At 41.4% G+C, this 17,949-nt stretch overlaps 1 protein-coding gene across 9 annotated transcripts in view; it reads left to right on the top strand.

The window, feature by feature from the left end:
• The first annotated feature begins 65 nt into the window (after nt 1-65).
• The window catches only part of LGI1 (leucine rich glioma inactivated 1), a 31,348-nt gene continuing 13,464 nt past the window's right edge, over nt 66-17,949 (top strand). For 3 of the 9 annotated variants that reach the window (XM_015867152.1, XM_032445279.1, XM_015867147.1), the window contains exons 1-2: nt 66-179; nt 7,378-7,456. Coding sequence is in view for 2 of the 9 variants with exons in the window: in XM_032445281.1 (XP_032301172.1) it covers nt 100-179 (80 nt within the window). In the remaining 7 variants the exon portion in view is untranslated. Of the gene's footprint in view, nt 180-7,377; nt 7,457-8,347; nt 8,366-16,679; nt 16,697-16,761; nt 16,780-17,949 lie in introns of those variants that run through there. The other 6 variants (XM_032445281.1, XM_032445280.1, XM_015867149.2 and 3 more) reach the window with 5 other exon arrangements.

Genomic DNA, 17,949 nt, shown 5'->3' with positions numbered 1-17,949 from the left:
GGTTGCCGGGCGGAGGGGTGCGGGAAAGCGGTGGGGCGGGGGAGGGCGAGGGCGAGGGCGAGCCGCGGCGGCGGGGAGGGGAGGGGAAAGGCGCTCATCATGTTTAGGGGCGAGGGGAGTCTCCCCGCCCGGGAACCCGGTGCGCGGCGCCGGCTTCGGCGCTCTCCGCCTCTGGGAAGGTAGGACGCGGGGAGCCCCGGCGCCGTGCCGCCCGGAGGAGCTGGGGGCGGGTGGTTGGGAACGGTGAGGAGCGGGGCGGCGGCCCGGAGGAAAGGGTCGCTTTGGGGGGCGGCGGTGGAGCCCGACTAGAGCCCTCGGTCACGATGGCTCGGCCGAGGGACGCGGGGTGCAGGTGCCGCGCGGAGTGTCGCTGCTGCCTCTCGCAGCCGGGATGGGCGGCTTCCATGAGGAACCAGCAGCGGTGGGGGGTGGTGGAGTTCGGCAGTGTGGGGATTGCGTCGGGATAAAGAGCTGTGTGAACTAAAAGTTCTCCTGAACTGGCTGGGAGATGGCAGGCTCCACCACTAAGCCGTCAGATGCAGCAAGCAGCTGTCGCGGGGCTGGTGCTGTGCCATAGAGCGTTAGCGCACACCGTACCTGAGCCAGCGTTCTGACTGACTGCTGAGGTCAGGATTGCCTCAACACATCGCAGATACTTTGTGCTGGAACAGATCAGAGTTCCCAACTGTGCTATTGATTCCTGGAGTCTTAATTCACTTCCCGCAGGGAGCTTATAAAAATTGAAGTACTCATTGTTACTAAAGAAAACAGCTGTTGTAGGGAGTTGCTGTTATGCACCGAGACTATCACGCTGCACAGAACTCTTCGTGCCTCCTTATCTCCACTGCTGAATTTCGGTTTCAGAAGAAGTATTCTCCATCTTGCCCTGGTGTTTCAGTCACTTGCTGTGTTCTTCTAGCTCTGAAGGGGTTTAGGGGCCGTGTACCCTGCAAAGTAGCAGAGTGCTTACATGCTTGTTGGAGTGCATGCCATGTTCTGCTCAAGTCCCACTGAATGTGGCCCATTTCTTCTAAAGGGCAGAGACTCTCTGTTGCAAAAAATGGAATTATCCTAGTTAATAATTCAAATATCTCAAAATAAATAATGTATATGCACGAAGCTGTAATAGCAGGCATCTTCTTTTTGTTGTTCCTCTCTTTGGAAATGGCAGACTGCTTTAGTATGAATGAATCCCAGCATGATTCTGGAAACTGGGCCAGCTTGTCATTGATTATGCACTTTGAAGAAAAGAGGGAAAGGTAGAGAGAAGATGTGCAATTCTTCAATCTCTCCTTACTGTGCTGTGGCCACAAAAGCCTGCATATAGAAAATATAAACTTTTTGGGACAGAGGAAATTTCTGCAGTGATTCTCATTATAGCGACTGTTGTAGATGCTGAAGTCACTTTATAATCGGTTTTGCTGGGAACAGCAGCTAGATAATTTCATTTTACTGTGTTACACTTTTCTGATTTCTGATTGTTGATTTAAAGCATCCCAACTCTGACTGCTTTTCCCATGAAGCCTGCAGTAAGCTCCTTTACAACCTGCAGCTGGATAAGTGGATCAGAAATGACCTCCTAAATAAACTGAAGTTGAACCCAAGCCTGCCCTTAGTCTTTCATGCATGGGTTATAGCTCCATCCTTTGGGACTAAGTTCATACTTTAAATGTAGCATCAGTGTTCTTTGGCACCAAAAAAGAGTCATTCTGTCATCAGATTCCCATAGGACTGAAAGATGCAGGGGAAAAGAGATGGGCATCACTTCTTGCAGGGTGGGGTCACTGCATTTTTAATGTGGATTTCCATGACTGGATTATATCAGCCTTTAGGAGCGCAGTTTTCCATTATGGGTGCATCAGTCTCTGGCTGCTGCTGAGGGGAGCATTGCTTTTCCCACACTTGTACTCATGCTAGTTTGATCACATCTAATGAACTGTAGCATTTGATTTTCAGCCAGTCAAACTCCTTTGATTGTCCTGCTATGGCATCTGATGACTAACAATGCTGGTGCAAAAAAAGCCAAACAAGGCTGGGAAGGGAGGAATGGGACAGGAGACAAGGTGTAGGTGAGCAATGAAGGTGACCCTTCCAGCAACAGCTCTCAATTAAATCAGCTTAGCAGTAATGGGAAACCATACTCTTAACTGTAACCCTGAACTTCATGGCCCACAAGGAAGGTAGTGTCACTGTAGTTCTCCCTTTACTCCCGACCTAAATCTAGAATTGGGCCAAGTATGAGACTTAGTGCATCCAGAAAGCCTAAGTCAGACATGTTATTAAAGCATCCAAGAAGAAAATGTTTTGTCTCTTAAGTTTTCAGATCACTGACACATTCTTATACAGCTTCAATTACTCAGTTTTCTGACAGCTCAGTTTAACAATTCCACAGAAAGTTCTGGGAAGAAGAAATGGAAATTACTGTGGAGCAGGAACATTCTCACACTAATAGAACATAATGTCCATGATTTGTAAATAATTCCAAGCCTATCAGCTTCTCTGCCTTCACCCTTGCTTCAAGTTATCTATGCAATCACATCACTTTATGCAGACCACAGAGACAGTCTCAGTATGAAAAAAAACAAAACAAACAAACAAACAAAAACACCAAAAAACAACAGGACCAAAAGGACAGGCTTTATTTGATTGAGTTTGTCACTTCTCAGTCATTCAAAATTATTAAATGGGCACTAAAACATGCTGGGATCAAAAGCTTTATGATTAGGTATTGACTCATATCATTTGAGCTGCAGGGAGGAAGGTTTATTTCAGCATCTGGAATGTGCATTTGTGGGTTCAGGGCAGATCTCAGACCTTTTTCCTTGTCATATTGGGAGTAGCATTATGTTTATGTAAGCAGCCTGTTCATTTACATAATTCCCCCATACCTTCATGAGGGACAGTCTGAACACCGTGTGCATACCAAAGGAAGGTACTCAGTCACAGTGACAGAGAATTAAAAGGCTGTGCCTGGTGTGCTTCCTGAGCTCTTCCTAAAAATTTCCAATAGAGGATTTTTCACAGCATAAATAGCTTAATCTATTAAGCTTTTAGGTGTGTACATATTTTTTCTCCTAACGTCTAGGACAAATCTTTCTTGTTGCTACTTGAGATAATTATTAATGCCCTAAACCATTTGATACAGAAGGCAAAAATTCATCTGTTTTTGTCATACATCTTTGAATACTGGAAGACATACATACCCATAGTATTTCTGAAGTTCAAGAAATAACTTATTCAGTAATTCCATGATTATCGTCTCCTAAGCTCTTCCAATAAGTTTGCTTATATTTATGCTTATAGCGTCTGATCTGTTTGACTAAAGTTAGTTTGGTTAGCTGATTTGTCACCAGACTTATCATTAGATTTATCATGTCTAATCTTTCCTCTTTCTCCATTAAGCCAGATATTTTGTTAAAAAATTAGGAAATAAGACTTTCTAGCATTATTGGCTTCTTTCTATATTCAACGTATGTGAAGTTGTCTAATCATTTCTTATATTCATAGTATGGACAGTCTCGTGATATCTTTCATATTCCTGATTTTTATCTCCCTCTATTTTAAGTCCCCTGGTAATTAGTAGAAAATGAAGTAGAATGAAGAATATAGGTCCCTGTATGACAATAAAATTTCATTCTGTGAGCGTAGTTTTTCTTCTTTTACACATATCTCTGTACAACTTTAAGAATGAACTGTGCCTTTCAGTGAGCCCCAAGAGAGGTCTGTGCTTAAGGCACAGCTGACTCACAACTGCAGGAATTTCTAACAAACAGGGAGAATCAGTGGGGCTACACTGAGGCATGATGGCTTCTGCTCACCAGTCCCCATGGTGGAGACTGGTCATTATGGGTTAGTCATTTAAGCCTACAGTCGTTCTGTAATGACATAAAGATTATGTCAAGAAAAGGCAATGAGGACATGCACATTTATTATGTCAAATTTTGTAAATGTTATGTCCCAGGACTTTTTTGTCCACAGAGGATGTGTGACTTGGAGTTTATCTAGCCACTAGATGTCAATGTTGCTGTACTGTAAGACAAGTGCCATTTTATTTGTTTGGCTGATAAAGTAATTCATTCAATAAAAGCTCTTCTGGTTTTGAATTTTTTTCTGCTATAGAAGCTGTTACTTTGCTTTGCCTTTTGTTTTGAGAGCAGCCGTGCTGTTTAATGGTATTTCAAAATTACAACTACCATTTCAGTGTGTGATTGCTATAAAAGTGCCCTTAAGAAACAAAGATCTGATTGTTCAGATGTTTCCTCCCTTGTTCCAATTTCCCCCATCTTTTTACAAGTGACCACAATCATTTTTATGGCATAAATAAAATAGAGATAATGATAACTTATCTAATCATAATTATTAGAATATCAAATTTACTAATTTTCACTTATTGATGAAAATTTTCCTCTTAAGTATTCCTGTTTAGCACTGCTAAAGATCAGTGTCAAATTTGCTATGTAGGGACAGAATTTCTATAACACTAAGGCCTCCAGCGTGATGAACAATTTGGAAAATTAGATTCTTTTGAAAATGTGGCCCTGATGCTGTATAACAAAAGGATATGTGGAAGATTTGACCCTTGGACTTCTGTTATTCCAAGCTTATGTACTTGGAGCATGAGGGAACCACTGCAAATTTTCACAATCCCTTGTTGCCCACTGTATTGTCAGACCTGCGAATTAGTTTTGCAGGCACTAATGCAAACCTCCAAGAAGACGACAGGTGTACATCTAAAATTCCGGATTAAGCTTGCTCTGCTAATAGGATTTAAAAAAAAAAAAAAAAGAAAGAAAGGAAAAATAAAAAATAAAATTTTTTTTTTTAAAAAGGCTTTTATTAAAAATACAGTTTGATCTGAAAATCTTCAGAAAACAAATCAAGAGGAAATTTCACCTTTATTCCTAGCTGTTCAAATTGGTAAATAGAATCCCAGTTTATGCTGGGTTGTTACAAAATACAGCCTAACCTGATTTATTCCGTCAGTTCCACTTTGATGTACATAAAACCTTACCATTTCAAGCGCAATTCACAAAACGTATTTGTTGTTACTGTTGGCTGAGTAGCAACCTTATGATCATCATCACCAACTGTTCTAGTTTAAGACATGCTTAATGCCTTTTCATGATAGCAGCGTCTCTTACACTCGTAACATGCTAGTGGATCACAGATATAAGAAGTGCTGTGCTTTCTAATGCCTGAGTTTTCTCAGATATGTGTATGGAGTTATGTAAAAATCAAGTGATCTTGTGAAAACCAGATCATTTTGTCCATTCATTCTGTTACATTTAGGTGAATGCTCCTAGCAGTAACTTGAATCCTAGAATTTCTGTGAATTTTCCAAAACAAAAAAATATCATTAAACTAGACTACAAGCCCTTGTTAATGTGTATATTGTAAATGATGCAGTGCTGGCATGACCCTGAAAAGACCAACTGATGCAGTCATGGAAGTAATAAAGAAGACTTTCATGAAATCATAATTATTGGAAGCAACCTGCCATTTTATCTCTATAGATACCTTTTTTTTTTTTTTTTCTTCCCTGAAGTACATAATTTTACCTAGTAATTTCCCCAGAGATATATTAGTTGTAGTTTATAGTGTGAGCTCCTATCTGTTGTCCTTTAATTGGCTCTCCCATTGCCCTGTATGCAGTGTGGCTGGTGATTTTGGTCTCCAGGTCTTAAAGTCTGGCAGCGATGCTGAGAATAAAGTTCACTTAAAGATAACAGATACATGTGGGCATGCATGAGCAAGTTTAGTCACCTCGGTCTGTTAAGAATTTAATTAAAAAGTGGTTACCATTATGTACAAAATACACTTTCTTAGTTTATCAAACTGCTTTGAAATAAGTAGAGTACAGAAAGCAACTCCTCCAGAGCATTCCAGGTTTTACTTGAGCTTTTAGAAATGCATTATGCTCAAAATCCCTAAAGTATGAGCATTTTCCTAAGAGAGTAAAGAATGCTTAATCCTTTATGTCTAGATGTGCTGTGGTGGAAAGTGACTGGTGGTGTTTGTGAGTGCAAGAGAAAGGGAAATCTGTTCTTCTGGCTTCGTATCAGAGTTATTACATGAGGGGGAAAGGAAAGAAAGAAAGAAGCAAGAGATAAAGAAATGGAGTGAAGTGGAAATACAAAAAAAGGCAACAAGCAATGTGTTTGCTCACTTTAAATTCAGTTTTTTACCACTGAAGTGGTAAAGTTCTGTGAAAATAAAAAGAATGCGAGAACTGCAGCAATTTTATAATGAAAAATAGATGTATTCTCTTGTTTCCTGATACACATGCAATTTTGTGCATAATGTCTACTATGCATATATATTCACTGATAATTTACTTATTGGGGCTGGTACAAATAATTTACAGTTGAATGTATGGAACCTGAAGGCTACATAAAGAGGTGGTGACAAGTCACGCTCTTCTCAGTCATGTAAGCAGTTAACTGCTGGTTTACCTAGCATGATGGAAAACCTAGAGAAGAAAGGTGCCTTGGGGTCTGCAGCGTAAGATACGGTTGAGGAATAAGGTCTTATTCATATGTATATGTTCCAGAGAACACCTGTATTTTTAGAGATGTGTTGTACCTTAGTCAAGATCTAACCTTAGTTAGATCTAGATCAGATCTTAATCCAGGAGCCAAGGTCAGTTCTGCAAACTTATGCCAGTGGTCAGCCATGTTCATCACAGTGTTTTCCATGCTGTGCCAAAGATAAGTATTAAATTAATAACAGTGATCATTTGCAATATACAATGACAGAGTCAAACGTTTACAATCACGTAGATGACAGATCTTTTTAAGATAAGGTATAAGAGCACAATAAAGCATAATGAAAACAGAATCAACCTTCATTCCACCTTATGATTTCTGTGGGATTATTTCCCTAGTAAAGCAGTACGGTAACTTCATGTGGAGGCTGATAGTATCTGGGTTGAGGTGATCAATAGTTGACCATTCAGTACAAACTGGAGTGTACAGGCATATAAAGAGGCTTCTCTGCACAATGAACTAGAATGAAACAGTCACAATTCCTATTTTACTTTCTTTTTTTAATGGGCATGCTTACACAGTACTACTGTGAGACCTCATTTAATAATACCATTAGCCATTGTGCTAGAACTGTCCTTTCGCTAGAAGAAAGGTACTATTGCTTGCCAGATTTTGGAAATAATATGGCTCATATTTCAAATTAAATACAATTTTGTGTTATTTAATCACAAAGATTGTTCAGAGATGAAGTAGTGAAATACTATCTACTATCAAAAGCATTTCCAGGATACTATTCATTTCATGGCACCTAAGTGGAAAGGGAAGGATAGCTTTTCTAAAAGGGAACAATTAGTCTAACTTAGTTACTTATATTGAATTTTGTTATTTACAGCCAGCTGCATTGACCTGTGCAATACCTGTGACTCTGAAAGTAAAAATTACAGACTGGAAAAAGTGCTGAGGAAAGTACAGTAAGTAAAAAGAAATATTCAAGCTTATATCTTAGGGGACATCCTGATATTTGCTAAAACCACATTTAATTCTCAAGAAATATATTAAAACATTAACAGTTAAGTATCTAGATGACTGCCTTTATTGATTGAAAATAAAATACAACCATGTGTAAGATAAGGGTCAGGATTTGAATTGAGACTTGAGTGAAATGCCATTTCCTTTAGCATATAGTGGGATTTTCTTACGAGTCTACATTACACCATCCTCGAATATACTGTTGTTAAAAGATGGAGTGTATTATTTAAAGTTGTATAAAGATCAATTTAAATACATTTTGAAATCTCATTTTAGTCTCGTTTTACTCTTTCCACATACAACCAGCTTTCACTTGAACCTCAGTCTGTATTTGGCAGGTTTTCGTGATCTGAGTCGATGAACAAAAGAGAAAGAGAAATATTTTGAATACCTCATTTTAGTTTGATATGGGCATAGTCCATACAAAAGTTTTAAAACCTAGGAAAATTGTGTTTGGAGATTAAGCATTAAATTCAGTTCCTAATACTGAAGCACAGAGACTATTTTTCGAATAGTTTTCTGTCAAGCTTCAACTTTTCATTTGATAAAACAACATCCTTCCCATAATTCCAAAACTTTCTGTCAGATGAATTTTGAAAACTTAAGTTTCATAACCTTAGCAATCCAATTGAATTTACCTATAGCGCACTTTGCTGTTTTATGCAATATATGAGCTGGAAAGTTACGTCTAAGCAATTTTTCATTTGCATTATCCATTAAATTGTAGACAGAGAGATGGCTTCCAGAATTAACATTAGCTTTGTCAGCGTTACCAGAGGACAAACTGCCAGCAGTCCAAGACAGCGGTATGTTGTACAGTGTTTTGATGTGGCTTCATTGCTGTCTTGAAGGTAATCAAATAGCTGATGAATTGTCATCCTTTCAGCTCTGTAGTAAGAACAACCAGCAAAGCATTTTGATATTTTCTGACTTGGAAACATCACTGCTTGCAGAAAAAAATATGCCCTTCAAAAAAAATATGAAGTTGTTTTCCAGTTTAAAAAGAAGCTAATGTGCTGTTAATATATGAAGGGACTGTGGTATTGTGATCATAGAATCATTAGGGTTGGAAAAAATCCCTCAGTGCCACACCTCCATGGTTCTTGAACACCTCCAGGGATGGTGACTCCACCATGTCCCTGGGCATTCTGTGCCAGTGCACCACCATTCCTTCTGAGAAGAAATATTCCCTAAGGTCCAACCTGAGCATCCCTTGGCACAACTTGCAGCCATTTCCTTTCATTCTGTTGCTGTTATCTGGGAGGTCTACGCCCACCTCAGCTGCTCCCCAAAAGACCTGTGCTCCAGACCCTTCATATCTTCACTGTCATTTCCTGGACACCTTCCAGGGCCTCACTGTCTTTCATTGCAGTGAGTGATCTAACAGCACAGTTTGAAAAACAAAACCTTTCACTCATGCCACATCCGTGATTTGCATTTCCAATATGCAGTTCAGTGCAGCCTTAGAACAGCATAAATATTGGAGCTGGGTGTCAGTGTGGAAGGGCAGCAGAGCCCAGGTGGCAAACACAGCATGGCACTGAGAGCTGCGGCCATGTGGGCCCTCCCTGTCCTCAGCAGAGCGATGGAGCCGCTTCCCAGCATCGCCCACTCAGAATCTATAGCAACCCTCTGCTAATACATGAGGCTATTTTTAGCACCAGGGCAGCCTTGAAAACAGCAGGTAAAGCATGAAAAGAATGAATAAGTGGTTGTGGTGCTCGCCTGTGAATAGAAGCTATTTATAGAAGAGCTTGCTTGCTCTCTAGAGAGAGATCTTAATATATATAACAGTTATATGAAGGCAGCTCTGCCTTCCCCCGAGGGGAGGCAAAAGTGTCAGAAATGTGCAGCAGAGCATTATTACTACTTCTGACCTCAGCACTTACCTAAAATGTCAGTCTTTCAGATTTTTCTTTTTAGGAAGAAAATTGTTAATGGCAGCAGGTATCTTTGATTCAGTCGTTATTTGCAGAGAATGCATAGCGTTTGTTGCCCTGAGCAAAGAGCAAATTAAGCAGCAGGAGGCTGTGTGCAGCTCCAAGCTCTGTTCTGCCAATACTTGCTTCAAGGAGCTCTCCGGAGACTTTTCTCAGGACCCCCTTCCTGATGCCTGAGGACCAAGATCTCTCCTATGATATTTCTGCTGTTGTCTCTGAATTCCCAGTCCTATTTTCTTGTCCTTTTCTTTCTCCCACATTCATCCATTTACTTAAAAAAATGCTTAGGAAAAAACCCAGTGTGCCTTTGTTTAATCAGTTGTGCGTGCCATTTCTTTGACTGGGGAGCTATATTGCTTCATAAAGGAGCTTATTACTTCTTCCTGATGTATTATATTGAGACTGGGAATTAAACCCTCCAGTTTTAATGACTCTTTGCCGAAACCAAAAGGGCAGCAACAGTGGAAGCTTGCAGATGCCTGACAGTGACTGGTGTCTAAAAGAAAGTCAGCTATGTGGCATTTGGATTTTTGTCTTGGAAGGGTGGTATGTAAGAAGCACTGTAACTTCAAAATCTGAATATCTTTAGTATTATACACAAAGTAGAGAAAATCTTTTCTCTTCTGAGCAGTTATAACTAAGATGTATTCCTCTGTTGCTGGAGAGCTAAAAATTACATTGAAAATTGCAGCCAGTTCATAGATAACAGCGTTCTGTTGGTGATGCAGTCCGACTGCAGAATGAGAGCCAGGCAGCCGATAGAGAAAATTCTTCCTTAAAGTGCACTGCGGAAAAATCACGCTGCCATACAAACAAACAGAGAAAAACAGGGCTCCTCCAGCCCTTCAATGTCCCCTCTGCTGGAGAATGAAGTTCATTAGCAGAAGGGACAGGGTGCTCAGCTGGGTGGTTTGCCCTGTTTGGAGAAGGACTGGTGCTAGGCTGTATGCTATGACAATGTGCCCACCATACGGTAGGGTAAGAGAGGCTGTCAGACAGGTCTAACACTTGAAGTAAAAGGGATTAGCTCCTAAGGGAATGAGTTGCTTTTTTAGAAATTTTGAAGTGTTAAAAACAATAAAAACTTAAATAAAACACACTTGTGGAGCTATCAGCAAGAAACACTCTAGATGTTCCAGCGATGGTTGAAATCCTTGCTTTCTCAAGCATTTTGATTAGCAACTATAAAGCAATAGTATGTGTTTGATGAAGCACATCTTTCTCATGGTGCAATTCATTATGTTAGTGGTACTCCAGTAAGGCTTTGACTTGAACTATACGAGTGACTTCAGTAGGGCTAAGATTTCTTCCACTGTGAATTATTCAGGACTTAAAAACCTCCTGTTTTTAATGGCTAAAGAATCTCTCCTCAAAAGCCATTTAACTGCAATGTAACAAATAATTTCTCAATGTACATTTAAATAAACAACATTTCAGTTATTCTTTTTTTGTCTGCCTACAAAATGACGAGGAAAATTAAATACAAGTTTATAAAGATTAGAATAATTCTGCAAGGACTCAATGCCATGAAAAAAGTACAGAAGGGCAGTGCTAGATAGCACAGGTCAGGGAAAGGATTTTATAATATGCCGTCTGTTTTTAATTAGCATTTTGGCAGACTGGAGGAGCTCAAACATTTTTCCATGAAGAAATGTATTATAGGCTTTTCTAGCTGCCAATTAAATGGCATTTAGCTGCAGTGACAGTGGTATGTTGTTTTGGGTCTGCAGAAAGCACTTGCTCATGCTAGAAAATCTGGGACATTGTGTTTCGGATACAGGGTTCTTACTGGGCTGGATTTTCTATCGCTCTGCATTCTCAGTGTAGGCATGAAAGATACCTCCTAGGGAGAAGTGCTAAGTTCATGAATAGTGCAAAGGGGCTGGCAGAGTGCAGTTCTTTCCCAGTGTCTGTTTGGATACACCTCTCAAGGGTTTCTATTCCAGTTGGATGTTGTCTTTTAAACAATACTGTCTGAATACTGGGGCATTTTGTGAGGTTCCTATTTTATCCCGTTCTGTCTGGAGTGAGATAGTTTGTCACCTATTCCATCCTATGGTTCATTTAAATGTTTTTAGCTATTTTCTCTGTATTTCACTACAAGTTTCAGGGCTGCAAAATCAAGGTATGGTCCATGGATGCCTCTCAGCAGGCAACAACCAGTGTAGGAGCTACTATTGACTGCTGCTTGTGATGGGAGAAGTTGTAGATTAAAAATCATCTTTAGAAAAAATTCTATGGAGCAGTAACCGGAGTAAATTCATAGAGCCTCTTGTTTCCTTGGAAAACTGATGCATTGTCCAGAGGGAGACTGGAAAGTTTCACAGAGGTTACCAGCCCAGAGCAGAGAGGTAAGCTGCAGTGGAGAGAGCCCAAGAGCCTGCAGCCTAGGGCAGGGAGAACCTGGAGCAGTGCATTCATCACGTCAGGAGAGCTTGGGCAGCTCCCAGTGGCAACAAGTGGCTGCTCAAGAGGAGTTTAGTGACATATGGAAGGTGGAATTGCGTGTTTGGTGGTAACTTGTACTTGGAGATGTAGTATGAAGCTGCCTAAATCTGCAGCTCCCTGCTCCTCTTCTCTAGCAGCAAAGCCAATATTTCTTCCCCACTCCTGTCCTCAGCTGCTTGTTCTGGTTCTGTCATTTCCTGTTTTGTTTTGGAAGGATTTAGGTTTGCTCAGGGTTTTGTTTGCTTTTTTCTCTTTTACCAGATCATTTAACTGATCCAGTTGGAGAACACACTAGAGATAAACACTGGTAGTAATTTGTGGATGGCAGCAGTACTGAGAGGCCATGGAAGAGCTGGGAAGAGAGAAACCATCCCCTTACTGAACTCACTGCACAGAACTACATTCTTAATATCACCAGGTCATTTCCTTGAAAAAGTCATGAGACCATTAAAAATTAACTGTAGTTTTTATCAGTAGTATCACGCTTTGGTATCTGATCAGGGGAATGCATGGCAGCTTGCATATTTGAGCATGACTTTTCCTCTCGGAGGGGTTCATGTAAAGGGCACATCAGTCCTACAGCAGGGCACATGCTAGGCAATGAGTCTCATGCCTGTTCCCTCCCCCTTGGTAGGCGTTTTGTCTAGCTGGCAAGTGCCTCCCTTTCCAAGCTTGCCCATGAGAGGCGTTGAACTTCCCGAGGTATAAATTAGTTAATGACAGATCTTCTTGAAAGTTCTTTTTAAAGATTAAATGTAGAAAGTGCAGATTTCTGCAGAATGCAAAAATCTGGTGTACTTTTTTATTGCTTTATTTCTTAGTCCTTCTCTCTATATTATGTTTGGTCTCAGGTCCTACTGTGAACCCTGAAGATAGCACAGATACATACATTCAAATTGTGCTCTCAAGCTTTTTAGCTTATATGGTTGTTGTTAATATTTTCTCCCCTATTTCTACATATTCAGCATTTTCAAGGCAAAATGTGGACAATAGAGATAAAGTAGGAATTACTGTTTTAGATGTGGAGGAAAGTGACTAGTTTCAAGAGAACAGTTAGCTCTGTGCTGTGGGATTGTGTGTTGCAGAGCACGCTACTTTGTTACAGAGCTCCTGGTCCTTTACAAATCCTGTGAAAGCAACTGTACTGTACTGAGTGACAAAAGGCTGGAGAAGAGCTGAGGAATGCCGGGGGTTTGTAGAGTCCCATGCAGAGGACCAGGATTGGACAGACACTGAGGGAACTGGAAGTGAAGGGTGAAAAACTTAAATGAGTCAGTAAGGTTTGTAGGGTCTTTCTGACAGAGAAGGACCAACCCATGGATAATGGGGGTTATGTCCCTGTCTGACCTGAAGGACTGTTACTGGATTTTTTTCAGTTTGTTTATATTGTTCTTTTTTTCCTACTTACATAAAATAAAGGTACTGAGCTGTGGCAGTTATTTCGCTACCCTGGAAGATATTCTGACCTGTGTGAGCAGTCATCCAGAATAACATTTAAACACACTTAACATTAGCAGTATCATCAATATCAGCTGTTCAAAGACTGTGGCCTGTGTACTTACAATTCTGTGATACTGGTTTAAAAGTTACATCTGGAATCTAGCTTAGCCTTTAATACGGTGGGTCAGGTAGCAATACTTCTCTTGTGACAAACTTCTTGCCATCGGTCAAATTCTGGTCCACCTAAGCAGTGAGTAGTCACAGAGCCACTGAACACTGATGAGGATGCACCCAGTAGAGTGGGAATCCTGCAGCATCATATGCTTTTGGTTTTTGGCTGGAGGGCTGAGGCCTGGCTCTCCTCAGAGATGCTTGTTCTTAACTCTGCAGTGAACTGGGAACTGGCCACCTCCTGCAAGGGACTGGAGGTTGCCCTCTGCATTTTTCATTCCCCTCAAGTTGGCAGGACTTACAGTAGCTGTTTTCTCAGCCTTTTGACACAGGGACGGACCTGACTGTTCCACTTTTACTGAAACTCCTGTTGCTTAGTAAAGGAGGATATCCTCAATACAGACATGTATAGACAGGAAAGGGAAGAGCAAATTAAAAGAACTTTCCAAATAGGATGTTTTAGGCAGCACTGAGCTAACTCGCCAGCTATTCTGTGCTATACTGTGTTGAGTTCTGTTGCACCTAACTTGTAGAAGGTCTCTTCCTGGCAATGCCTGTTGGAGCCAGACCTACCAGGAAGTGTGGTATTTTCAGAACTACTTGGAATTCAGAAGACTTTGTTTAGTTTATTGAAAGGAATGGCACTGGGAGAGCAAGGACTCCAATCATGAGATGTCTGTAGGAGTCTGGCCTCAAATCCTTCTGCTTCAAGCACAGTGGTATCACAGTGAGCACAATGATCTACTCATGGGAGACTCTCAAACACTGGGATGTGATTCTGACTCTTGTGCATCTCTGCAGTAAAACATTACATGGTTCACAGTGAGCACAGTAGAGTTCACTAACTCTTGCCATTACCATCAGTGGATTTTGGATTAGGCCCCTATATGTGGAGGCAGCACATAACAAGCATGGAAAAGGCACAAAATTTTCTAAAAATTGGATGAAATAAAGGATAATTTTAACAATATATGTATATGCAAAGGCAAAAGTATGTGGTTTCAGCATGAAACCACAGGAAGCTTACTAAAATTTTGCCGTATGTTGGCAATGAAAACATATTGGGCCAATGTGAATTTGCAAATATAGCCAGTGGAGCAGACTTAATCCCTCATAGAGAAATTAAATATGTTAAAAATAATTTTTGGCTCTATATTCTGCCCTTTTGTGTTTGCTTTCCTCAAAAATCATAGCAAACAGGTTTACTCATAGCACTGTTTGCACTGTAACCAGATAGTCAAGAATACTTGCTGAAAAGTCAATAATAACAATAAATGGGTATGTTTGCACTGGCAGCCAAGCTACAGAAGTTGTGCTAAGTCTGATCAAGGAGCACAAGGAATACCAGGTGGCGAACAGCTCCAGTGACAACTAGCAAAAGTATCTTTAATTCTGAACATTGTTTACCTTCACCAAACTTGTTCTTAGCTGGTTGATTGCTGTCCAGTATTGGTATTATGAAAAAAAACAATTAGGATATCTGTAGGAAATGAGCCATAGGATATATAGGAAATATTCAATTTGATTCCTACCATATAGCATGAATATGTGGAAAATAACGATTCCCTAGGAATTACTTAGATTTAGCCAAAATTTAAGAGGAGAAATAACATAGCACATTAATAAAGTACAGGAAATACTAAAACCAGCCCAGCATAATGCAAAGATGAATGGCTAACAAAAAAAAAGAAAAGAAAAAAAAACAACACAAAAAGAGGACAAAAATTAAAGAGATCCTGCACGCAAGGCGAAAGAAAAGCAGGTCCGTGTCTCCAAGGAGCAGCCTGGCCTCGTTCCACAGCTTTTTGTTTTTGAGGCTTCCTCTCAGACCTGCTTGAGCAAAAATAAAGCAGCAGAGAGAAAGGGGAAGCGGGTGAGGGAGCGGGGGGCTCTGGGGCCGAGCCTGCAGGCGCGTGTTGCCAGGCTACAGAGCCACCCGGCAGCGGCAGAGCGAGTACAGAGTGAACATGGCCTGGTTTGGGCTTGGCAAAGCCCCGCTGGGAGAGCTGGGGGTTGGCATGGCTTCTCTTGAAAACACAGGCTCCTAGCGTTGGTGTGGCATTAGTGCAGTACCAAAGGCGAGTCAGAGAGAATAACAACAGCCAGCAGTGCCATGCAGGCTTATTGCTGCCCATATGGGAGCATGTCTGCCAGCAAGCAGCTCTGTTGTGCTGCAAGGTGAAGATTTTTCTGTTTCAACATTGCCAAGTCATGAAAAGCACACCTAGCAACAAGCCAGGCCTCCCTTGTTCCTCCTGCTGGACCTTGACTGAGACAAAAAATGCATAGATTTTGACTTGCACGGCACTGAATCAATACTTGAAGGATCCATGAAGGCCCTGCAGCAGACATAGGGATACATTAACTGTCATACAAGTTGTGACAGCAGGGCTAAGGGGTGAGCCTGATGCTGGAGTGGTGGGAAGCAGACAGCAACCAACCAATTGGGTTTTGAACTGGATATTAGGAAAAATGTCTTCTCCAAAAGACTGGAGCAGATTGCCCTGGGAGGTGGTGAAGTCACCATCCTTGGGTATGTTTAAGAAATGTGGAGATGTGGTGCTTATAGACATAGCTTAGTGGGCAATATTGGTGGTAGGTGGACGGTTGGACTAGACAATCTTACGCATTTTTTTCCAACCTTAATGAATCTATGATTCTCTGATTTTACAACAGGCAAGAAAGTCAGCCTGACTATAAAGGACTCTGGAAAATATGATTTATTCCTCTCTTTTGACAGAGCTGTTAGAAATACTCATTATATTTGCAATTTGGGGGAAGAAAAAGCAGTTGTTTTGGCATGTAGTTTGGAATAGAAAGTGAACTTCCAGGCAGTTCTCTGCACAGATGAAATTGGAGTCAGGTTACGGCTCTGCTGCAGAATGTCCTTTTGTTACAGAAAAAGGGTCACAATGTGGTTGGAGTATAAACTAAAAAGAAATGCCTAAGTAATTGATGGTGGACTTCAGTGAATGAGCTTAAGAAAATGCAGCATGGGGTTTTGCCATCAATGGCCAACTATTGCCATGGCAATGGGTAGCTTTGCCAGAAGCAAACAAGTAAGCAAACAGCAGCAGCCCTCTTTCAGCATGAAGTCAGAGGGTTTGCCATTCTCACCTCACTGAAGTTTGTGCTTTTGCACCACGGACCATCTCAGAGGAGAGGATGGGATGCCCCGCTCAGGCAAGTACCACAAAGCTAGCATCCTTCCCAGTAGTACAGTTGCATCATTTCCAGAACAAGAAGACCTTCATACCCTTGGGAAGGTATCAGCATTTGCTTTATAATGATTTTAGTGCTTTGGTTACTGTAATTCTGTACCATTTTCTATTGGAAGGTGGAAGGGCTCGGCATTAAAGTAGCTTTGTGTCACTCCTTGTTGAAGTCAATCCTGTTTCAGGAGAGACTTGCTGATATGAGAGATTTTCTTATGAGCAAGAACTTGGACCCACAATTGAATTAAAACAGAGCTTAAAAAAAAAAAAAAAAAAAAAAAGACAAAACAAAAACAATCAAACAAAAACCCCACAGAGCTGAGGAAGCAGGCGTATGTAAGCTGTCCTTTCTTCTGCAGGCATGAGGGTGCGAATAGAGTGTTCAGTCTGCAAGAAAAACACTGAGGCCCTGGAGCATCCAGAAAAGGGCAATGAAGCTGTGAAGGGTCTGGAGCACAGGGCTTAGGGGAGCAGCTGAGGGAACTGGGATAGTCAGTCTGGAGAAGAGGCTCTGAAAAGGGGTTGTGGTAAGGCTGGGGTTGGCTTCTTCTCCCCTAGAAGTAAAGGCCTTAAGTTGTGCCAGGAGAGACTGAGAATGGATATTAGGAAAACTTTCTTCTCAGCAAGAGTGGTGATACACTGGCATAGGCTGTCCAGGGAGGCGGTGAAGTCACTGTCCCTGGAGGTGTTCAAGAAACGAGAAGGTTTGCAACTGAGGGCCATGATCATTAGGCATGGGGTGGGGGGGCTGAAGATTGGACTACATGATCTTAGTGATCTTTTCCAACCTTAGTGATTCTATGATTCTGTGAGGAGTGTGCTGAGACACAGGAGCCATACCCCAGCAGGGGACTTTGGAGGAGGATCTCTGAAAGCTTTTTGCATGTTTCTGAGAATCCCAGTTCCCTCAGAGGATGCACTCCCCCCCACCTGCTGTGAGTTCTGTGTCCCCAGAGCATCCTCTCAGCTGTGGGGAGACAGATTTTAGCCACCACCAGCAAGGAGGCATTGGCGCTGAGTTCTACTGTCCATCCTCATTTCTTGCTGTTCTGTAGTCCCTTTGCCACTTTCTATCCATAGCATCTGAAATTTCTGCTGGGCACCAATGTCTGGCTATGTGCTAAAGACTCACTGGAATAATTTCTGAGGAAGACAGACACAGCCTGTTGGTCTTGTGATTTCATGGCCTGCAGGAGCAGGAACAAAGGGACAGAGCTGGGT

This window comes from Coturnix japonica, chromosome 6 (assembly GCF_001577835.2).
Source record: "Coturnix japonica isolate 7356 chromosome 6, Coturnix japonica 2.1, whole genome shotgun sequence".
NCBI classification, from domain to species: Eukaryota; Metazoa; Chordata; class Aves; order Galliformes; family Phasianidae; genus Coturnix; species Coturnix japonica.
The sequence above is the reverse complement of the archived record's forward strand: the minus strand, read 5'-3'. Positions and strand labels throughout refer to the sequence as shown.